At 39.9% G+C, this 24,556-nt stretch overlaps 2 protein-coding genes across 6 annotated transcripts in view; one reads left to right on the top strand and one right to left on the bottom strand.

Moving 5' to 3' along the window:
• Positions 1-6,083, top strand: part of FBXL22 (F-box and leucine rich repeat protein 22) — a 105,331-nt gene extending 99,248 nt beyond the window's left edge. The window contains exon 2 of the mRNA XM_044077744.1: positions 5,559-6,083. Within this exon, the coding sequence (XP_043933679.1) occupies positions 5,559-5,904 (346 nt within the window). The 3' untranslated portion in view covers positions 5,905-6,083. The remainder of the gene's footprint in view (positions 1-5,558) is intronic.
• A 1,858-nt stretch (positions 6,084-7,941) lies between these two features.
• The window catches only part of HERC1 (HECT and RLD domain containing E3 ubiquitin protein ligase family member 1), a 3,987,333-nt gene continuing 3,970,718 nt past the window's right edge, over positions 7,942-24,556 (bottom strand). For all 5 annotated transcript variants that reach the window (XM_044077739.1, XM_044077741.1, XM_044077740.1 and 2 more), the window contains exon 78: positions 7,942-8,638. In XM_044077739.1, coding sequence (XP_043933674.1) covers positions 8,453-8,638 — 186 coding nt within the window. In that variant the 3' untranslated portion in view covers positions 7,942-8,452. The remainder of the gene's footprint in view (positions 8,639-24,556) is intronic.

Raw genomic sequence — 24,556 nt, 5'->3', positions numbered from 1 at the left:
GGATTGAATGAATTTAATTACTTTTTATATAAGGACAGATACATTAACATAAAAGTAACTAGTTGTATAAATGTCTACAACAATTCTTGATGTATCAGAAGCAAAAAATTCATTGCAAGCCAACCAAATAAATGCTCCGTAGCTATGGTTTTCTTTAAAAATGTTAATGTCGCCAATGGTAAAAACGGAGCAAAAGCAGGAGTATCTAATATTCAACTCTGGTTTATTCTCCAATAAAAAACAGATAAAACGGATGAGCGTGCTTTCGCTTAGAGCTTCATCAGATCCATAATAAATATTACTCTCTAAGAGCATTTATACATAAATTCAAAAAACTGATAGCCAATCTGGCTTCAGCACCAATTATTACCTTAAAGAAACAACATTTGTTAAAAAACATCCATTGAAAGCTTAAAAGGCGCTCCATAAATAGGACACCTTATAACAAATAAAACTATTAAAAAGTATAAGTATATGTATATGACCATATACTAGAAACAATGTAAATACATACCCTACTATAAATAAATCTACACAATTATTAGTAGACATAGCATCCTAGCTAAATTACTTAGTACATATACATAAAACACGCTTCAATATATATGTATATTATTCTTTATATACACAAATATCTATAGATCCAAAAGGACCATAATCATGCTACTAAAATATTAGGCAAAATGAAGTATTTCTGATGTTCTATAAGCAAATTAATGTACAAAAAAGTACAAACAATGAGCATTATAGTCATCTTATGACTATCTGTAAGCAAAGTAAAGTGTATACTAAAGATATAAACAATGAGCATGTAGCCATCTTCTTGGCACAATCTAATATTATCTAATGTTGCGACGTTTCCTTAATGATGGTTTTATAGATGCCCTCTCATTGAGTCCCATTCCTCTATCAGCCCTCAGTCTAATAATCCAATTATTCTCCCTGAACTTGGTGTGGTTCCTAATGTCACCTTCCCGTATACTGGGAGGAATGACCTCTAGGACTCTAAAAAGGAAAGTATGGCTTTCATCATGTTGTATATTGTGTTTAGCTAAGGCATTATGTGCCAGTTGTTTCCTAATATGGTAAACATGCTCACGTATTCTATCCCTAAAAGGTCTATTGGTTTTTCCAACGTAGAAGGAAGAGCAATTCTGGCATACAGCCAAATAGATAAGATGGAGTGTCATATAATCAACTCTAACTGATGTTCTAAACTCTCTACGTAAGTCAGGATGGAAAAAACTCTTACTATTGTCTATATACATACAGAAATTACAGTGCCCACAGGGTCTAGTATAGACATGTCCAACCTGCGGCCCATGGGCCGCATGCGGCCCTCAGAGCTCTTTTATGCGGCCCTCTACCTCTCAACTCCAACAACGACATATGCATGCCCCAAAACACTTTTTTGTTGTGTTTTTTGCGCCCGTGACCTGCAACTCTTAACATCGGTGTGCATATGTGCCAAAGCATCCTTCTAGTTTTTATTTTTTTTTGTGCCAAAGAAGGGTCTATGTGTTCGCACCATTATTTTGTGCCAAAGAATCAGTGTGTGTGTGTTCTCGCTGAAGAGAGACTCGTGTATGAATTTGCCGCCATTGCCTTTGAAAGGGACAGCACTTAATTTGTGTTAATAGGTAAGTATGGAGCGAATGAGTGAGTGCATGCATGAAAGCAGAATGTTTGTGTGTGAAAGTAGAAGTAATGTGTGTGTGTGTGTGTGTGTGTGTGTGTGTGTGTGTGTGTGTGTGTGTGTGTGTGTGTGTGTGCATGAGAGAGAGAGATACATGCAAAAAGAGGCTAACGGTGATCAGTCTACCTAGTGTACACAAACAAGTTAGCTCACAAATATATCCTACATTAAAAGTGCACTTTCATTAAATTGCAGCTTTCCTGACAGGGAGAGTGTTGTATTGAATATGAACTCATACCTCTCAACTATGGATTTTCGAAGAATGTCTGGACTTTTGCCTCATCTTCCAATTTGTGTCTTTTGCTTAGGAAATAAAAGTCATCCAAGGTAATGCAGTTCCAGGGAGTAAGAATGTGACAGCAGCCTAGGGTTAATGGGTCAGTAGTGGATTGACTTTGTGGGACTGTAGCATATAAAGTTTTTTTTTTTTTTGACAAACAAAAAAGCACCCAGTACTGTTTTAGGGGGGGTTCTAACCAGTGGTAGATAGGACAATAGTAATTATATCTCTGGTGGATCATCAATACTGGCAAATCAGGTGGGCACAATGTCATTTATTTAAATGTTGGGGGTTTTGGTGTGTATGTGTGTGTTTGTGTTGGGAGTGCTGCAACAGTAGATGATTATTAAAGAAAAAGACTTACAGACTGTGGAGAATATGTTTATTTGTTTCAAAACCTGATACTTGGGTACTAGGCATGCCAAAAGTAGATTTTTTAAGACATAGCTTCTTGCCACTTACAGTGGAGGGATATTTACATTTAATGGCCAATGTTAGCAGTATGTGTGGTCTTGTAGGGATCTGGAGGTTGCCAAGTCTACCACTGCCAATGTCTTGTAAAGTGACCTGGAAATGGATATTGGGATGTTACTGAAAAAATACAGCAAGTGGGCTTTGAAATATAGTTTAATTAAACAAAGTACACTTGCAATTTACAGGCCATAATTTAATTTATTTCAGGTAGTCCAGATACTGGTAGATTGCATACCATTAGACTTAATTAGGGAGAGCTGTCATTCTGGGCAAATAAGCAGCCCTAGTTTCAGTGAAAGCTCTGTGGTTGTTTGCAGGTAGGAAGTTGCAGGATGTGGATGAAATGTGTTTTATTATTTTTAATGCATTTGTCATTTCAAAGCATGGTTTTCTTTGTTGCAAAAAAAAGGCAGGATTGAATGAGACATATAATGCTTAACTGACAATGATAGGATAAAAACATTATCTGTGATGTAAAATGTTTGCAGCTATAGCTGTTTCAATGGTGTCTGTGATGCATAACTCTTTTTGGGCCTGTGTCACACTTTTACTTTTCACTGTGTCCAGACAGCCTCCAGGTTGAATCCCTCTGATGTAGGTTTTATGGAGGAACTTGCTAGCCTAAGGCTGAAATTGTTGGATAGAGGATATAGGCAGGATGAGGTTGATGAGCACTTGGCATCAGCAGTTAGCCTTCAAGATGATGTAACTGCACCATATTTTGGGCCAAGCTTAGACCTAGACAGAGATGAGATTCCTCATAGATCATCTTTTGTTAAGATTCCCATTTTTTACACTAGTGATAGGGTAGAACTAAATAATATCATCTCTAAGAATTGGTCAGTCTTACAAGTGGACAGGGATATAAGTGAGATCGTGGGTGATCGTCCATACTTTTTATACTGTAACAAAATGAATCTTAAGAGGATGCTATGTTATCCTAGGAACAAGCAAGTACATTTTATGGATGAATATACTAGACCCTGTGGGCACTGTAATTTCTGTATGTATATAGACAACAGTAAGAGTTTTTTTCCATCCTGACTTATGTAGAGAGTTTAGAACATCAGTTAGAGCTGATTGTATGACACGCCATCTTGTCTATTTGGTTGTATGCCAGAATTGCTCTTCCTTCTATGTTGGAAAAACCAACAGACCTTTTAGGGATAGAATACGTGAGCATGTTTACCATATTAGGAAACAACTGGCACATAATGCCTTAGCTAAACACATTATACAACATGATGAAAGCCATACTTTCCTTTTTAGAGTCCTAGAGGTCATTCCTCCCAGTATACGGGAAGGTGACATTAAGAACCACATTGAGTTAAGGGAGAATAATTGGATTATTAGACTGAGGGCTTTTAGAGGAATGGGACTCAATGAGAGGGCATCTATAAAACCATCATTAAGGAAACATCGCAACATTAGATCATATTAGATTGTGCCAAGAAGATGGCTACATGCTCATTGTTTATATCTTTAGTATACACTTTACTTTGCCTACAGATAGTCATAAGATGACTATAATAATGCTCATTGTTTGTACATCAATTTGCTTATAGAGCATCAGAAATACTTCATTGTGCCTAATATTTTAGTAGCACGATTATGGTCCTTTTGGATCTATAGATATTTGTGTATATAAAGAATAATATACATATATATTGAAGCTTGTTTTATGTATATGTACTAAGTAATTTAGCTAGGACGCTATGTCTACTAATAATTGTGTAGATTTATTTATAGTAGGGTATGTATTTACATTGTCTCTAGTATATGGTCATATACATATACTTTTTAATAGTTTTATTTGTTATAAGGTGTCCTATTTATGGAGCGCCTTTTAAGCTTTCAATGGATGTTTTTTAACAAATATTGTTTCTTTAAGGTAATAATTGGTGCTGAAGCCAGATTGGCTATCAGTTTTTTCAATTTATGTATAAATGCACTTAGAGAGTAATATTTATTATGGAACTGATGAAGCTCTAAGCGAAAGTGCGCTCATCCGTTTTATCTGTTTTTTATTGGAGAATAAACCAGAGTTGAATATTAGATACTCCTGCTTTTGCTCCGTTTTTACAATTCTTGATGTATGCATAACTAAGATTTATTAAATGGTCAAACAGTATAAGCTGGTCATAAAACATATAATTATATCTTAAAAAGCTAATTTCTATCCCGTTGTTAATTGTTCATCATTTTAATGGCAGTGTGTGCTGCTTTCAGAAGTGGAAAATGTTTGTTTACATAGCTGCCAGTTCTCCCCTTTGTATCACCTCCTTCATGTATCCATACTTAGCCACAAGTGCTTGCTGCCTAGTAATTTAAAGTGATCCATGTAATCACTCTTGACCCCCTCCCCTCATAATAAAATACATAAAGCATAATACAGAGCTCACCATATAAGCCTGTTATTGGGAGTAGACAAACATTCTAAATTGTTCTGGTTATATTCTGTGTTGTTTAATGTTTTGTCTGTTCTTCAATTTGTGTTCAAATGTTGGTATCTCACAATTCCATGGGAGCGGGTGGGGTCATAATTACATATGTAAATTGTATGTTAATCAGCGGCAAGAGTTTTGGCCAGTTGTACCTACTTTTCATGGGCCTTTGTCCAGACTTTTGATGTTTCCAAGTTGAGAGGTATGATTGCTAACAGTGAAAAAAGTGAGACATTGCAGTAGATTTTGGATACCTGTAGCAATAAATCAGAATGTGATATCTGCATTCACTTTCCTATGACAGCACTAAGAATTAATTGATTTACAATATTTATATGTCTTGCTAGCAGTGAAAAAAGTGATATATATCAGCAGATTTTGGATACCTGTAGCAGTAAATCAGAATCCAATATCTGCATTCACTATCCATCACTCACAGTGGGCAGATATATCAGCAGATTTTGGATACCTGTAGCAGTAAATCAGAATCCAATATCTGCATTCACTATCCATCACTCACAGTGAGCAGAAGACTTAGTTTTTATCTTTTATCTCGGTGTAGAATTTTATCAGTCTCATGGCACTGGCTATACATAAAACTGATAACATTTATAAAGTTCTTAATACACTTTTTTGAATTTCCTTATTTTTTTTGCTTCTTCAGGTGCCCAAACCTGTTGTCTCTCATGCTCTCAGGATGTGGCCATGTAAAAGATCATCACATTCTTCAGATTCTGCAATGCTGCCCAGGGCTACAAACACTGCATCTGGAAAACTGTTCCCGAATTACTGACCTCACGTTGGTGGCCATTACAGAGAACTGCAAGAATTTAAATACTCTCCAAATTGATTTCTGTCGAAATGTCAGTCATGAAGGCTTGAAATTAGTAAAGGAGAAAATGCCATCATTGATTTTACACGCTGAGCGAAGTGCTGAGATGATTCCAGATAGCAAACCAGATGAAAAAGTGCAACTGGCAAGGTTATGGCAAAAAGCTCTGCACTATTAGCCACTTTTTGTTTAAATTATTTTCAGTCTGTGCTTTGTGTTTAAAAAATATTTTGTATCCATAAAAATATTCTTGTTTTTCTACTTGTCTGATTCACTATATACTGTCTTGTATTTTAATTTATCAGGCAGAAATGCCATAAAGCTGAGAAAAAAAATAAAACCATTAGTTTAAAAAAATGCTTCTAGAAGTAATTTTGCCCTGACAGCTTGCATTCTATTAAACACAGGGTTGTGTCCAAAGCTACTGCTAATGAATGTTTTCTGCCTAGTACACAAAAAACATGTCATTTGGATAGCTATTTCGTGTTGACACAGACGACAGGATGTGTTGAGTAAAGACTACCCTTTAGTACTGTGTTGCATTTGCATGTACATATATACTTGACAGCCATATGACTGGAAAATGTTATATACCATGAAGTCTGGTTAGTTTACTTCTCTTAAGTACCCTTATGCTTTCAGGGGAAGTCACGATTGCCTAGATTATTTAACTGCATGCAATTCCATGACTAATTTAAATGGGTGTTAAAAAAACCCTGAACTTGCCATCTAAGATTCTGTTTTTCCTCTCAGAGCAGAGGCCTGTTTTTCCATGTAATCTGTAATCCTTGTAAATCAAAGCCAACATCACTGCTCTGGCTGATAAGCCATTTTCTGAATCCTGCAAAAACAGCCCTTTTATTACTCAGGTTGACATTGACAGGTAGCACCTTCTGTTTGTATTGTGGTGATGGTACTCACTTAACGTCCTCCCCTTCCCATTCTTCAGACTTCTACTCATGTTCTACTATGAACACTTTTCCAACCAGACTACTTCATGCTATACTGTATATACCTCCAGCCTTAACTACATCAAAACACCTTGACAATTTGTTAATTTCAAAACAATGAAAGGCAGCATATGATGAAAGAGATAATAAAATGATACTAAATATAAAAACAGACTTATAGATGAACATTTATGTTTTTCTCTCTAAAATTACAAATAATTCATAGACTGGAATAATGGGCAGTCAATGATGGCTTGGTCAGTATTCATTTCCCCAGCAAACTAAACTCTCTGGTTTCATTCCTTAAGTGTGATGTGAGTAAAAAAATGTAGAACAGCAGACAGCAGAATGATGTGGTTTGTTAATGAAAACAATGTTGGAAGAAGTAAAAAAGAATTATAAATTCCAAGTGTGCAAAACGGCTAAATTCTAAAAGGTAGAGGTATAACATGCAGAGTAGGTACACTAAAGGTGGAATAACTATGACTATCAAAGTAATGCTACAAGCATCTCTCTCTGGTGCATTTCTTCAGGAATTTCCTGAAGTCCGACACTGTGGCATTTGATCCGACACCTTTCTGTAATTTGTTCATGTATTCTGGTGCAAGTTTTGAAAATACTGTCTTGGATACTATAAGACTGTGGGGAAGGGGGGTTAATATGGAGGCTGGTGTTTTTGATCCTGAGGGAATAAGATAAACTGTTCATTTGCCTAACTACATATAAGGGCACACTTGGGATGAAAAAAGCAAAAACAACCACCACCATACTTGCAAATACCTAACTAGGGCTGGCCTTAACAATTGTGGGGTCCAATATAGGCCATTATTGGTGTGCCCCTCAGCTGCAACCTCACCTCCCCACATTTACCATTCAAATCCTTGTTCTACTTGCTGGAGCTACAGAAATAAGAAAAAAAATAATTTTCAAGCATACTTAAATATGCTGCCATCACAGAAAACTCTATATGAAGTACAGAAGAAGGCAATTCTGTGTACATTGCAAAGACTGAGAATAGCACACTTGGCAAACATCAAAGACTGAAGCAATACTAATTTGTAAAATTTTATCGTACCTTGACTCTGGAATGGGGTCCATTACTGTCACAGTGTTAGAAACCCCAAACACGTGAATAAATTAAAAGAGGAAAACACATTGTTAGTATCATATTGGTATTCTGACCCTGAATGTATGCTTTGTTTAGCTTTTACTCAACCACCACCATAAAATATAAAGTGGGCCTAAACAACCACAATACAATTAAATTATTTTTTTACCAGCATTTTATTTTTTTTTCTTTGCTTTTGCATCAGGTACTCAGCACAGGCAGGTCAAATTAACACAAAAATAAATATATGAATATTTCATGTAAAACTGCCCTCTTTGATGAACAATTATACACAATATACAACTATCTTTCTTCCCCACAGGGAAGTTTAAACAAAAGACCATTACTAAGAATAATGCACCAATGTCTTTCATGCAAACGTGAAAACATGACCAAAGATGGAGGAAAATTACTCTGAAAACAATTTGTTGCCTGCTCAAAAAGTCCAAGTTAATATGTAAAATAAAAACAACTATTTATGGGAACCATTTTCTGTTTTGTTTTTAGATATATTTAAAATAATTAAAACTGTGGGGAACCCTCTGCATGTTTGAGTATGTCATTAAAACATCTAATGTAACTATAAAAGAGTTGTCTGTAACAACATTCCATTCGGCACCAGGCTTTTTTTTTTTTTTTTGCTGCAGAAACAATTTGACTTTGTTCATTCAGTAGTCTGTGTCAGAACCCTCTGCATTATCAACATTGCGTGAGAGCATGTAATTGTCCATGTCAATTGAGCGGCAGTTATTGATGGCATAACGTAGCCTCTCTGCCATTACTGGCTGACTGGAGTAAGGTGGGAGTCTCAGCTGGAAGAAACAGGTCTGTGAGGTAGGCAAGCTGTCAAAAGGCTGTGAAAAAAAAGAAAGATGAATTTTAACCAGTGTCTACATGACCGTTATTACAAACACTTAACATAATCCAGCAACTGTAGAACATAGATTAAAATTATTCTCAAACTACAGAACATGACCACTTCCAAAGGAGAACACACATTCACAACTTCCTGAAACACAAGTACATAAACATATGTCCTTGAAATCAATTAAATGATATTAAAAAAAACAAAACAAAAACACCCTGCCATTGTAAAAATAACAAAACACTACTGTATTCCATATACAATACAAGCTGAGAAAGTGAACAGACTTTAAAAATGTTTTTACAGAAGTTCCAGTCACCCTCTACTTGACCACATATGGATTTGCCGCCACATCCCCAAACTTAATTATGTTCTCTTTTTTAACAGTTCAGTGTTTATTAACAAACAGAAAAAAATAACTATATACACACTCAACAGGCCTCATGTTTATTTTCCCAAGAGGCTGACTGGTTCTTTCCAAAAGATGAGCTTCCCAAAATATAGCCTTTAACATTCAGTTACAATTTACTTGCAATTAATTCTACACTTAAAAGAATGAAAAAAATGCCTTTTTAACATAATTTACTACTGTAATTTCAGTTTTCCCCCCAGTGTAAGTATCCAATCCTTTCCTAATCCTACCTGGTCTTGCTTCTGCTTTTATTTAGGTTACCAAAGAATTCTGAGCCTTTCTTTTCAATTTATATTTTGGCTTCTTGCTAGCATATTCTATACTAACCTCTGTTTATTACTTATGACCAAATCTATTTGTTGCTGGTTCCAGAGGAAGTATTTTTACATCATTAATCATCTCTAAATTATTCAGTTTATTCATTATTTCACATATCTCATCTATACTGGGCACCCTGTCAGTTCTCCATTTCCTGCTACCAGTAAAGGTAAACCTGTTAATGTCCTGTAATACTTCATTTGTTTTTAAACTAAGCCACTTTCACAGGAAAAAGAAATGCTGTGTTAGAGTAAATGAATCCCCAAAAGGTTTTGTAGCATCCTCTCTTGCAGCTCATCCTTAAATACTTCCAGTGCTGAAAAGGTGAAGACAATCTGCTCTCAATCAGCTACTGGGTCTTGCCTGCACCTCCAACATCTTGTATCAACTTGTGGGAACATTTAACTTATCTGGATTGTAAATATATTTGTGCAAGCATTTCCATCCAAATATTCTAAACTTCCTTGCACAACCAGCCAGAAGGGGAGGGGACTTGACAAATCTCTTGACACTGTTCCATAAAATATTTTTTGTTTAGCTTCTCCTCCCAGTCTTTTTACAATTCTGCCCTTGATTTCTGCCCTTGATTCTCGTAACTATCATAGTCTCTTGTAAAATCTACTTATTAGTCTCCTATGATCAGGGTCAGCTTGCTTTGTTCCAATACTTAGCTTAATTAAATCCAGTTTTGGCTGCACTCCTCTTTTTCTTTCTATATCTTTCCATTTAGTAACTAATCCCTAGCACTGGAGAAAAATACAGTTGTGGCTATTTACTTACCATGAATGTAGATATTCACTGTGTTGACTGTTGCAGTAATTACTCCTTGGAATTTCCTGCTTTGAAAGCTCTTGGCTGGCCCGAATACCAAAGACTTTTACTCCCTTTCCCAGGCCTGGAGGCATCCCTCCCCTCTGGTGTCAGGGTATCAGGGTCATTGAAGAATGCCATTTTCTCAGTTTTTTCTTGCCATCACAGCCTGATACAGATCCACTGTGCTGGTTGATCCAAAGCCAGAATTTGAACTTCGATAAAGTGAAGTACCCCACAGGTGAACTGTTTTCCTTATTATCTATTGTGTGATTAGATGTCAATTGTCAAGACAATTACTTGCCTAGAGTGTGGGAAACAAATTCCTCACTGGAACTTCCACAATCTGTACCTTTTTTAACTGGACCTGAAGCACAATGTGCCCCATTGTTTCCAGTACGCCTACTTTATTTCCAGGCTAATTAAGCAAAGGGTGGAATCCCTACAGGAGAAGTATTTAGAGAAAGAAAGGGAACCTGACACAAGGAGAAGTGCTGGAAGCAAGTTAGGGTCACTGATGAGAGATGAACTGCATCAGTCAATCCTCTCAGATTCATGATTTTTGAAAAAGGGGAGACAACTTTGCAGTCCCCTCCACCGATGGATCATGAGACTGAGGATTCTACTGAGACCCTTTTGAAGTCTGGTATGCCACTGGTCCCTTCAACTTCTGGATGGGCTGAAGAATTTCAGTCAATGGATGGGTCCAAGACCAATGCACAGATTCTAGCTTCTGACACCAATTCCAAGATTACACAGGGGAAGGGTGGAATTCCCTGTTTGAGAGAAGAAGCTTAATTTCATTAGGAGCAGGCCACAGATGCCCACCTGTGACCTTTGCCAAGTATATTCGATATCGCACTCAAAGCCATATGCAAGGCCAGACCTAAGAAAGCTACATTTAGCTTGCTAGTCTAGGCTGTCTGGGTCTCAGCCTCATCAGGCCTAACTGCAGGATCTTGTCAAGATAGCTGTGGATGGATACTATGAGATCCAGACAGCTTAGCTATAGTAGGATCCTGCAACTGAATAGTTTCCTGTGAAAAGAAAGAGGTACCTTCCCCAGTTTTCCCAGAAATCCAATAATTTTTGTAATGTCCCTCCTCTAGGCCAGTAATCAAGAAGCCTCAGTCCTCACAACTGATACTGGTGAGAGACATTCACTTGGAACAAAAACAGATACAGTATTTCCAGATGCAGCTCTCTTCATTAAGCACAATTTCCCTTAAGAGCACACAGGGAACACACTCCCATCCTGGGGCTGAGTTTCCCCATCTCTCACCAGGTCCCAAATAAGACTCCACACTGCCCTTAGCGGTACAGTTGAGAACTCAGCAGAGTGTTCCAAGCCACATCCTCCACCATCCTCTATGTGAAACCAGTACTCTGTGTCCCTGTTCCAAGTAGCTGACACACACACACACCCACCTACCCACCCAGCTGGGAAACACTGGCACAGATTTACCAGCAATACCCCCTCTGCCCAGACTACAAGGTAGATACTGCCGTCAGATCACTCCAAAGACAGCAACTCTAAGGCTCTTAACAGGGTAAACAATTATCTTTAATAAAATTAATACCAATACAAATGGCAGTATTTGACTAATTTAGAAATGTTTTCAGGAGTGGCCACAGTGTCACCAAATATATATACTCTCAAAGGTTAAAAAACAAAAAAAAAATAAATGGCATCCAAAGGTCAAGGCAAGTTCAATTCCACACAAAAATTTATTGCAGAAAACCAAAAGTTAAGCGCTTTCGTCCATCTAAAAGGACTTCTTCAGAACTAAAACACCTTAGACAATCTCTCTGAAAATACCCATAATCTAAAAGGACTTCTTCAGAACTAAAACACCTTAGACAATCTCTCTGAAAATACCCATAATTACACTAACCAATCTGTGACCAGCGTTCATATTGCTGTTAAAGAAAGTCATTTAAAACATTTTACCTTAAAAAACTTTAACAAATCATTTAAAATTTTACAAAAATAACCACCACATTTACTAAATTATTCCAAAATATTTAACATGAAATCCCATTAAAATTATAGTTTTTCTGCTCTCATTCTAAGCACAGAATTGATCGAAATATAGTCATTAAGACCTGGTTTTGACATAGCATCCAGTCTAAGCTGCCAGAGAAGCTGCTTATATTCTAAACGGTTTTCCCATGCTCCACCTCTAGCATGTTGTGGGACAACTTCCAAAATGCCAAAAACAAATTTCTTAAAATCCGCACATGAAACAGAATGTCTATATAATGCATTGTTGTGTTAGCCTTCCTCGCATCAGACAAATGTTTGTAAATCCTATTAGAGAGCTTCCTCTCAGTCTTCCCCACATAAAACTAAAGGCACTGATTAGATAGGGCCAAATATACCAGCCCTTCTGAATTACAGTCACCTTAATTGAATGTAATAGTTGTCTGGGATGTATTACTCAAAATCACCTCTTCCTTCCCAGTTATGTATCGACAAAAACTGCCTCTTCCACATTATGTGGTTCCTTTCTTTACAGTTTGCTTGACCTTCTCCAATACTTCCTTAATATTCCTATGCACTTTATAGATAAAAGTGGGCTTATCACCCAAATATTGGTAAAGTTCACTATTGGTTTTCAAAATGGCCCAATTCTGAGATACAATGTTTTTTATTCTTTGACTTAACCCATCATATTTAATAGCCATTGCTTGTTAAAAACTACTAGAATCATGCTGCTTACTTAAACCTGTTCCTTTCAGTAGGTCTAGTTTCCCTAAAATGCACATGAATTTTGAACCCCCTATTATCCATCACTTCGTTCTTTATTGACTTAAGTAATTCAAAGGGGTGCCCCCTGTCAAGACACATGGAAAATGTATTTATTTCTCTAATAACTCATCATCTGAGGTCATTCAGGCACCTCTAATAAACTGACCTTTCACTAAATTTCTTTTACAATACATTGGATGACCACTATCAAAATGAAGGTAACAGTTCAAAAACGTCTTTTTCCTGTAAATGCTGGACACTGGCCTCCATTCTCCCATGTAAATTGAACATCTAAATAATGTACAACGTTTTCATTGGTATTGTCTGTGAACCTCAGAAACTCAGTTGTACCAGTCAAGTAATCAAAAAAAATATATATATCTGTTTTGGAGGGGTCCTTTTCCAAATAAAAAACATGTCATCCAAAAATCTGTCATAAAAGGACCAAAAAGGAGCAAACCTGGAACTGATGACAAAGATTTTCTTCCAATATAACATAATTAAATTAGCAAAAATAGGGGTGCAAGCTGCCCCCCATAGCTACTCCACTAACTTGTTTTTAGTATTCTCCTTCAAAATGAGGGGAGTTGTTAGTCAATACCAATTCCATTAAGTCCAGCAAAAAAATGAATTTTGTCATCATCAAGCATGACATTCTACAAGCAATTTCTCCAAAAACTCCAAACCAGCTTCATGGGGGATACAGGAGAACAGGTCCGCTATGTCTACCGTCAAAAAAAAAAGTTTGATGTCTGAGAACAACTTTGTTTATTTTAGCTAAGAAATCCCAGGAGTCACACAAAATATGTGGGTTCTTATTCAATAGAAGCTTCAACTTCGTATCAATGTACACATCCAAAGGATAGGTTTTGGAACTTTGGGCAGCAACAATTAACCTATATGGAGGATCTAACACATTTTTTGTGCACCTTTGGGATACCAAACGGTAAAGACTGGCACATATTTAACAGCTATGCCCCCTCTGCCCAGACTGCAAGGTAGATAATGCTGCAAGAACACTCCAAAGCCAGCTACTCTAAGGCTCTTAACAGGGTATCCAATTATATTTAGTAAAATTAATACTAAAACAAATGGTAGTGTTTGACCAATGCAGCAAGGCTTTCAGGAGTGGAAACACTGTCACCAAATAAATGCAAATATTCTCAAAGGTTAAAATATTCTCTAAAAGACCAGCCGCAATGAAAAATTTAAATACATTTAATAATAAATAATAAGCGAACAAAAAAATACTAAATCTCTATTCGCAATAAACACTAGAGTTTCAATTACAGGGAATATTAAAAATAAGGGTCTATATTATAAGCACAAAAAGACTAAACTGCGAATGCTCACATGAGCGAAAGTGCCAGGAATTGAAAGTGTGACTTTGGGGTTGTGTTACAGTGAGGAGTGGGATATTTGCCCTTTCCTCAATGCAGTGCGACCTTGGAGTTAGAATACATAGTTAGTGGGGGGGGGGGTGCAGCCCCCCACAATAGCAAGTTCAATTACCGGCATTTTCGCTTCATGTGAGCATTCGCAGTTTAGTCTTTTCGTGCTTATAATATAGACCCTAAAAATAACACAGATTAATAGATTTACACATGCAGGAAAACAGTGCTTAACTAATCTCACTCTATTTTTGAATTACTATTCCCTGGTTAGTTACTAAAGCAAGGCAAGGTGAAGTAGATGAGTGGTCCTTCTTTGTCAGGTTTCAAAAACTGATTACCCTGAGACTTCTGTCTCATCTAGTATTAAAACATAATTTCAGTGCTGGATTACAGAATGGCATCACATACATCTATTCATCTGACTCTGGTTCCCACACTAACCCCTTTACTAGAAACGGAACCAGAATCTAGCACATACGTGTTACCATACACATACAGAGCTTTGCTAAGATGTGTTATAGCATCTGGAAGCTATATAACCATTTCCCACCCTTCCAAGGCCGCAATTAGATCACATCTAAGGACAATACAGTAGGATTCCTAGTCTTGGTTTTCACAGACATTTTGTGTCTGGCTGCAATCAGCACTTTAAGATACAATCTTTATGGCCTAAACCAGGTAATTTAATTTCAAACTATTTTTAAAAGTTAGCTGGACTGAGATTAACCTCTTCTCTTCTACTATCCACTGTTGCAATATATTCATTTCAACAGTGACAATATAGTCTGACAAACAGGTGTATTTCTTTTCTGTTCAGCAGGACCCACTACTGGTATATTTTTTTAACATAAGCTGCTTTACAAATACATTTTCAACACATGCACCTGCACAATCTGTTTGATATACAAATGACATACAATTATTTACAAAACTCCAGCTAGATATGCTGGCATATGTTACACATCCACTGCTCTATTTCTCCTGGCATAGCTGGCAATACCTCACATCATCACAATTCTTATGACTCAAATGAAGATGAGTTGGCATATGTACATAACATTTCTTCTGGTATACATGCTGATTCAGAGTTAGAAGAAAATCTTGTCTCAGCCTCACCACCTGAGGATTTCAGCTTTGGAGAGACTCCCCATAAGATGAGGGAGTTCTTCAGCTGGGAGGCTCCAATTTGTCCCCTACATAAGAAAAAGGGTTTGAGAATTTCTTACATTTCCAGAGCATACACCTCTGGTCATTCCTCCAGTTTTAGAGGTAGCGGATGATGTCATTCTTGACTCTTCCCTGCAGCCTGATTCCTTACCACCTGCTCCTAGAAAGTCAAACCACTCCTACAGAGTTCTGGATTCTCACAAACATCTTTTTAAGAACCAACATACTCAGGAAGCCCCAGAAATCCTCTGTTTTCTTCCTCTCTCTCTCAAATGGGGATTCCACACACCCCCAGTAGTCTTGGAACAGATGTCGGTAGCCAGAACCTGCACATTGCTCTCAAACCCAGCTGGAGGGCAATAATGTGCTTAGAAAATGGCCAAAGTAACGACTTAATAGTTACAAATCAGTTTTAATGAAATGTGTTGGAAATATCAGCTTTTTTAAAAAAATATTTAAGATGTGGAGCAAATATTGTCTCAAAATTAGCACTGTAGGCATACAATAACAGATTCTGTAAAATGTGTGTCTTTGGTTTTATTTACACGAATGTAATATATATTGGAAAGGAAGAGTGCCTGGGAAAAATAACATGATTTATATCCAAGTGTTCCATGCTTTCAGGGTACCCTAAACTTAGTAAACATGATGTTGCATACCCTCATTTCAGAGGACAAAAAATTCCATCTCATCTGTATAACCATCTTCCTCTGAATTAATTCTTCACCTCAATGCCTTACTGCCATTCAGTTTCAAAACCTATGCATTTTAATAGAAAAAGAAGTACTGCAGACTTGAAAGTAGGCCCACCATGATGACATCAGGATTACTTATCTAAGCTAACAGAACTGTGATATGATACAGATTTTTTTCCTCATGAAATTTAAATGTACACATAAACAGTGTTTTAATAACTTAACTGACCTTAATGTTGTTTGCCATGAAGAAACTGGGTACAATCACCTTCTATACTATTCCTCAAACTGCACTCTGGGTAATGCAGCATTACAGGATAAGGATTATGATGCACAAGAAAGCTAAAAATAGTAAATTAAAGTTTCTGAAGAACAAAGTGTTAGGGTTGATTAAACTGTGGATAGCAAGGATGAACAGAAGAAATTATGGGGTTAACAATTTCAGAGTGGTCTACATAACCAGATAGTAAAGATTTTAAGATGACTTGTTATGGTTATATGGCAAATGGATTTCCTTTGCTTTTCTTTCATACCACTGGCTCTTTTGTTTTTAAACTGGACTTACAAGCACCAAGGTTTTGTTGTTTATCCAAGTAAGTGTTTAAATAGTCATTATGCACAAGCAAACGTAAACTAATGTAACAGAACCATTACCCATGTCATCTTGTCTCTAGTCATGAAGTGCTATGTAATCCAAGCCTGATTGCAAAACAATAAGATGTTATTTTTTAATTATTTTCTAACTGCATGCCCTCATGGGGTAGATATCATGATGTGATCATGTTTTTTCATGGAAAGCTACATTTTCATCGTACTGCATGGTGAGGGCACAGATGAAAAGATTAATTTGACATAGTCTCTTCTGTCACATTACAAAGAATGGAAGTACCACTGAGTTTCAGAATTTTCAGTAAAGGTATGCCTGTTGTAGTGACTCAAGCATTTGCTTCATACATATGTGTTTGATGTTTTAATGTACTGTACAGGCTGAGGACCTCCTTAAAGGACAGTATAAATCAATCTCCTAAATGCAGCAGTCCAGTACACCTTACCACCAAAGAATGAATTACATTTAGACTTGAAGGGTTTCAATTTCTGCTATCCTTATCATCATTATAATCATCATCAACCTCATTTCGTCTATATTCTACATAGGGTCTGGGTGTCCCGATAACTGTCACCATCTCTCTCAATTTGCTGCTAGTTCTCTTACCTTCCTCAACAGTCATGCCTGACTGTTGCAGGTCTTCCTTCACACAGTCCATTCATGTCTTTTCTGGATGTCCTCTCTTCCTCTTGCCTTCTTCCTGTCTCTCACAAATCTTCACCAAATATTCTGCCTTCCTGCACACATGCCAGAATTACAACAGTCTCCTCTCCCTGATTTTTTCTGCAACTGGAGCTACATTGGCTTCTGCTCTAATGTCATTATTTCTTCATATTCCCATAGTGTGCATCCTAGCACTTCATCTCCATCATCTCTAGCTTCAACTGCTCTGCCTTCATTGCCTAGGTGTTTATATTATACAGGAGGTAGTGGTTGCACCACTGTTTTACAAACCTTAGTTTTCAGCTTCTTTGGCACTCCTCTGTCAGGTGCTACACTATCTTTCTGCCTACTACCCCATAATTTTCTGCCTTCATTATGTTAGTAGGTACTATTATGTATTCCATCTAATACTGCCTCTAAATTAAAAGTTCTGTTCCCCATTTTAATGTTAACTGTAGCAATACTCACCAACAGATTACTATTCTTTGTTCAATCTCCTGCCCCATACCAAGTTGAAAACATATATTTTTACATAATCTTATTCTTCTTTCGGCTTTTCCCGGTTATCTTATTACATAATAAATGTTAATATTCCACATCTTCACAAAACATTTTTTTTAGGTCCTGTGTGAGAGTAAATCAAAGGCTTCTTCCAGGTTCAAGTATATGAGATCAGTTGCAGGGGCCTTTATCCAAAGCTTCAGACACCACTGTGTACATCTACAACAACCTGATCACACAAGACCTTCCCCTGGCACTCCCTACTGATGAATATCAATGGAAGATGAGTTCCCAACCTTTTCCTAGACACTGAAGGAATTCCCTTTCAAAGGATTTTTACAGATAAGTTTGTGGCTTTCTGTCATATCAGTCCTACCCTTTTTAAAATAGGTATTATGTGGAGACATTTCCATTCAACTAGTACAAAACCCATCAGAAAGGTTTGTAAAAACAAACAAAAAAAAGTAGAAATAGGTGTAATGAGACACTGTCATTCCACAGGAAGTAGCCATTTAGATTATCCAGTCTTGGGGCAGCATCTTTTTTTTAATTTTATTTTATGTAACACATTGCTTACTCAGTGCTAGATCTGAAATATGTATCTTTATTTATATACAAAACCGAACTGAAAAAGTGCCAAATATTTCAGCTTTTTCTTTATGTGCTAAATCCTCTTGTACCTTTCAGAATAAAGGTCTTTAACTCGTTAGAGCTTTGACAGAGGTGGTTTACTCTGTCAAAGGGATAATTGGCTAGGCTTAAAATGGCTCGCAAGGGCAGTTAGCTTAGTATGAACCTATGAACTATACAGTAGCAGCAAACAAGATTTGAACAAGTTTTCTATCACTAACTGTCTCAAATAACAATGCTGATGAACTGAACAAAAAAAGAAGTTATGTACTCACCATAACGTTCCATCTGAGTAGTTATACTTCATTTTTCTGCAAACTGTGGGTATATGGATCCGTATCGGATCCGAGTCGGCAACGTTTTTCTAGCATCTGCTCCAAGCTCCAAGCTCCTCCCCTTACCCATAATGCCCTACCATCTCCTATCTTCCCTCAGATCGAGTTTGCTGCAACTAACAATACATATGCAACTCAACCAAATAACCAACCTGAAAACAGAATAAGGTCCGGGGGATGGAGGGAGGGAATGTTGCAGAAAAATGAAGTATAACTACTCAGATGGAACGTTATGGTGAGTACTCAACTTCTTTATCTGAAGTAGTTAACTTCATTTTATCTGCAACCTGTGGGCCGGAGTCCCCAGCTACTCCGATCCTGGAAGGCCCTTATGGAAGGATATTCCTGAGCACTGCAGAGCCAAAGGATGCTCTACCCCTCAAAATCAGATCCAATTTGTAATGGGAAATGAAGGTATGTGAATTGGCCCATGTCGCTGCTGCGCAAATATCGTCCAAAGGTACCCTGGACCAAAAAGCAGCAGAAGTCGCCATGGACCTGGTAGAGTGAGCCTTAACTATTCCAGGAGAAGATAAACCTTTTGCTTTGCAAGCATGTGAAATGCAGAGAGTGATCCATCTGGCTAAAGAAACTTTAGAAATAGCTTTCTCCATAAATGCTTTGGAAAAGGAAACAAACACTTGGTCAGTCTTGCGGAAAGACTTCGTTCTATGAAGATAAAAATGAAGTTGTCTATGAACATCCAACAAATGGAGTTTGCATTCACCTTTATTTTGAAAGTTGGGAAAGACAACGGTCAGATTAATGGACTGGTTTATGTTTGCCTCAGATGCCACTTTAGGTAAGAAGGAAACCCTATCCTTATGGAAGACCAAATACGGAGGCACGGCAGACAAAGCTTGAAGCACAGAAACTCTCCTAGCGGATGTGATGGCGACTAGGAAAGCTGTCTTCCAGGACAAAACTTTTAAGTCCACCGAAGCTGCGGGTTCAAAAGGAGGGGCTACCAATTCCTGTAAAACAAAAGTAAGGTCCCAAGGAGGTACAGAATCCTTGGCAGGGGGCCGTAGCAGAAACGTAACTTTAAGAAAGGTCTTACACAGCCTAGAGGAGGCTAAGGCCATGTTGTCTTCACCAACGTGAAAACTGGAAATGGCTGCCAATTGTACTTTCACTGCGGAAGAACTAGCTCCTTGCTGAAAGATACCAGACAGGAAGTCCAACACCGCTGGAACAGGAGCTGTAAAGGGATTTATTTCTCTCTGTGAAGCCCAAATGGAAAAGCACTTCCATTTACTGCAATACAGTTTCCTAGTGGAGTCTTTAAGAGAGGCCACTAGAATAGATTTTACCTGGGATGAAAGACCGGGAGTCCTGGCGATTAATGGAAATGGAGCAACCAAGCTGTTAGCTTGAGGCTGCCCAGATCGGGTGGACGTGTCCCCGATGGATGAGAAATTAGATCTGGGCAGGGATCCAGAACCCACGGAGGAGCTAACAGATGAGACCAAAGGAATGGGAACCAAACCTGATGAGGCCAGAATGGGACAATGAGGATCACTTTACACCGTAGTCGGCAAACCTTCTGAAGAAACTTCAGAATAAGAGGTAAAGGTGGATATGCATACAGAAGCCCGGGGGGCCAAACATGGACTAGAGCGTCTCTGGGGTCTTCCCCTGGTGAGGGAATCAGAGCGAAGAACTCACTGCACTTCGCGTTGGAAGGAGATGCGAAGAGATCGCAGCAAGGCTGACCCCATGCCAGGAAAATCACCTCCGCTACTGAATGTTTCAGAGACAACTCGTAAGGCATCAGAATGGCCCGGCTCAATGTGTCCGCTAAAATGTTGGAGTGCCCCGGGATGTGCATTGCTATTAGACACCGACCAGTGGAAATCGCCAATTCCCACACACTCATGGCCTCGCGACATAGAGGGTAGGATCTGGTTCCCCCCTGCTTGTTGATATACCAGACGACAGACGTGTTGTCTGACTGAATTGCAATCAATCCGAGAGGGAGGACTGTGTGAAAGTCTTCCAATGCTAAAGCACTGCCCTCATCTCTAGAACATTTATGTGCAAATTGGTCTCTGTCTGGGGCCACATGCCTTGGACTGTCCTTCCCAAACAGTGTCCCCCCCACCCGAGTTGGGAGGTGTCCGTGGTCACTGTGGTTTGGACTGAGGGTGACGCAAATGGGCGTCCTTTTGATATCTCCGGTGAAGTTAACCACCAAAGAAGAGCTGTCCTGCAGACGTGACTGATCTTGATCAGAAATTCCATGGGTAAGTCTAGCCAAGACCACTAAACAGCCAGAGTCCAATGAAAAACCCGCGTGTGAAGGCATGCATACGGGAGAATAGATATGGCGGCAGCCATGGAGCCCAGTGCCCGGAGAACCTCACTCGTCTTTGAAGACTGGGAGTTCACTATCTGAGCTATGTGGCCCCTGAGATGTAGAATCCTGTCTGGAGTTAGGAATACCTTCATCTGCAAAGTGTCTAACCATGCCCCAATGAAGTCTAGAATTTGTACTGGTTGCAAATGGGATTTGTGAACATTGACTGTAATTCCCAGTAGGTCTGCTAACCGAATGAAATAATCTCAGGCCAGACACAAGTGATGCTTGTGCGCAGCAAAGAGTCAGTCATCCAGGTAAGGAAACACCTGAATACCCTGAAGCCTCAGGTGGGCCGCTACAACTGCCATTACCTTGGTGAACATCCTGGGGGCTGTGGTGAGACCAAAGGGTAGGGCCCTGAACTGAAAGTGACTGGCTCCCAGCCGGAAACGCAGAAACCTCCTGGACCTTCTGTGTATTTTGATGTGGTAGTAAGCATCCTGAAGGTTTAACGAGCACATCCAGTCGCACTCTCGGAGATAAGTTAGAATGAACTGTAGGGTGACCATCCAGAATTTCTGTTTTGCTACAGACAGGTTTAATGTTGACAGGTCTAGAATGGGCCTGAGGTCCCCCGTCTTTTTTGGCACCAAAAAGAACCTTGAGTAGATGCCTAATCCGGACTGATTGGGGGGGGGGGGCCTTTTCGATGGCTCGTTTGAGAAGCAGCTTTGAAACCTCTAGAGCTGCGACTCCCTGTGAGCGGGTGGAACATCTGGGAGGTGTTTTGTAATGTTTGGAGGGGCAATGAAATGAATAGAGTAACCTCTGGATATTATCTGAAGAACCCAGTGATCTGTCGTAATGGACTCCCATGCCGCTGGGTGTAAGGACAATCGTCCCCCGACTGCCTCCTGAGTAGGACAGTCGGGCAACTCCTCAGGGCCGCTGACCGGGTCTATCAGAAAAGGGTTCCCTAGACCCGAAATTCCTGGGACCTCCTCTACCTCTGGATCAGCGTCAATCCTGTCCCCCTCTGCCTCTGGGTGAATAGCTGTCCTGAGAATCCCGGGAAAACTGAGATTTTCGGAACCACATATTCTGCCCTCTTTGATTCCTAGAGAAGGACCGCTGAGGGTTAGAGAAGTGGACTCCGATGGCAGACAAAGTCTTCCCGTCCTTTTCGCTCTGGACAAATGTGTCACGTACTGTCTTCCCAAAGAGGGAAGAGCCGTCGTAGGGAGCGCTGATAAATGACACCCTGAAAGGGTCCACGAACTGACACAATCTGAGACAGGCATGATGCCTCATGGCTATGCCTGTCCCAGTCGCTCTAGCTGCTCCTTCCGTGGCGTGGGAAAGTAGCCGCATAGATGTATTTGAGACTGACTTCAGAGTAGACATTTTCACCGAGAACAGCTGTCTACCTTGCGACGATAAAGACTCTGGGGGCGACTCAACGAATTCCAAAGCAAGGTCTCGCTGAAGTCGAATCACATGTGCCAAATAATTCAGCGCACAGATGGAAAAAGTCACTGAAGAGTATATGCGCTTCCCAAACCTATCCACCGACCTGGACTCCGTGTCTGGAGGGTGGACTAAGGAACTCTCCTGTGCTAGTTCCTTCTTTGTGGCCGCTGCGAACAACATAGCATCATCTGGGGCTCCTTTCGACCAGGGTTGTCTATTAGAAGGAGGAGATAAAATCTTGTCAGGACATTTGGGGATGGGCTCTACGGTGTCGGGCTCCTTCCATGCCCTTGTGGTGATGAGGTCCACCAAGGGGTCTGCTGGTGGGGACACCCAGGAAGTAGATGGGCCCGTGCCAAAGGCCTCCAGGAACACTGACTCATCCCTAGAAGGTTTTGGGGCTGACCAACCTCCCCTCTGGCGAAGGATTTCCATAATTTCTCTGAATTAGACGTCTTCTGGAGGTGACCTGGGGGAACCTTCTCCTTTATCTAAGTCAGTGTCAGTGGTGAGGGACTCGGGGGAGTCCAAGGGCCTCCTTTTGCACTTGCGCTTCCGGTGGCCCTCTTCAGTGGGACTTTCAGAAGGGGATACGCGAGCCGCAGGGGTTTCCTCTGGGAAAATGACCTGGGGATCCTCTGGCACGGGCTGTCCCTGAGACAGGATGAAGGGAGTCGTCGCCAAATCCAGGGGGCCCTGGGTGGTATCTGAGGGAATGGACTGGGGTCTCAATCCCTTGGAGAAAACCCTCTCCACCACTTTGAAGGCCGAGGGAGAAGTCCTCCCCGGATCCAAAGCAGGGACTGGAGTTGAAGACAGGGTAGCCTGAGGTCCGAGGGAACGGGTCAGGTCCGAAAGAATCTGAGCTGAAGAATCCATTCCCCAGGTCCGACTCCCTGTCCGCGGACAGAGAGTCACTCGGATCTGAACAAGTCAGATTCAAGGAACTCAAGGTAACAGCCTGAGTTGAGGTTGGAGGAACCGTCGGCGCCGAGCTACCAGCTCCGAAGAACCTCGGATCCAAGAGCCCCGAAGCATGGATCGGGGAAGGAGAGATGGGGCGGAAAAGAGGCATGGAGGTCACATCTCCAGAGGGAGAGGGGCCTGGCAAGACTCCCATCTGAATTTGGGTCTGAAGAAATCTCCGCATCATCCTGTCCATATCCATGTCTGATAGGCTCCGAGTCGACCTCGAAGAGGCCACCGAATCGGATCTGGCTTGTCTGCACAGAGGGGTGGAGGGCCTCAGGTCCAAATGTTCCAACGGCTCTGGTGAGAAACACGGTGACCGGAGCCGAGGAGAAACAGGCCTCATGGTCTTGGATGGAGGGCTGAGAAAGAGCTCCCTGTCTGGGGATCTCTTGCGATGCCTGTCTTTCTTTTTCTCCATTTCTTCTCTGCGTCTTTCTTTTTCCTTCTCTTTTTCTTTATCTTTGCCAGACTCGCTGACTGAAGATCTGTCCTTAGAGGACCCATCGCCAGATGAAAAGGGAGGTTGAGTCCCTGTCTGGGGAGGTGCACTAGCGACCAAGGCAGAATCCAGCATGGCAACGGGGAGAAGGCCTTTGGTAACTAGCTTGGCCTTACGATCCCTAAGGGCCCTACGGTTGAAGCCTGAACAGATAGCACACTGGGTGGATAAATGTGCCATTCTTAAACATATCTCACACAGAGTGTGACCATCAGCACGGGAAAGCTTATGGCCACACTCTGTACATTTTTTGAACACAGGCTTTGGCTGGTCAGCCATAGTTCTGAACTCAAAGGTAAAGGTACTACCTTCCCAACAAAAAAACACACACACAAAGGTAGAGGAAGGGCAGGCCTGACTACTATTTTAATACAAAAAAC

Source organism: Protopterus annectens, chromosome 7.part0 (assembly GCF_019279795.1).
Source record: "Protopterus annectens isolate FY-2018-M chromosome 7.part0, PAN1.0, whole genome shotgun sequence".
Classification (NCBI taxonomy): Eukaryota; Metazoa; Chordata; order Ceratodontiformes; family Protopteridae; genus Protopterus; species Protopterus annectens.
This window is presented reverse-complemented; position numbering and strand designations above follow the sequence as displayed.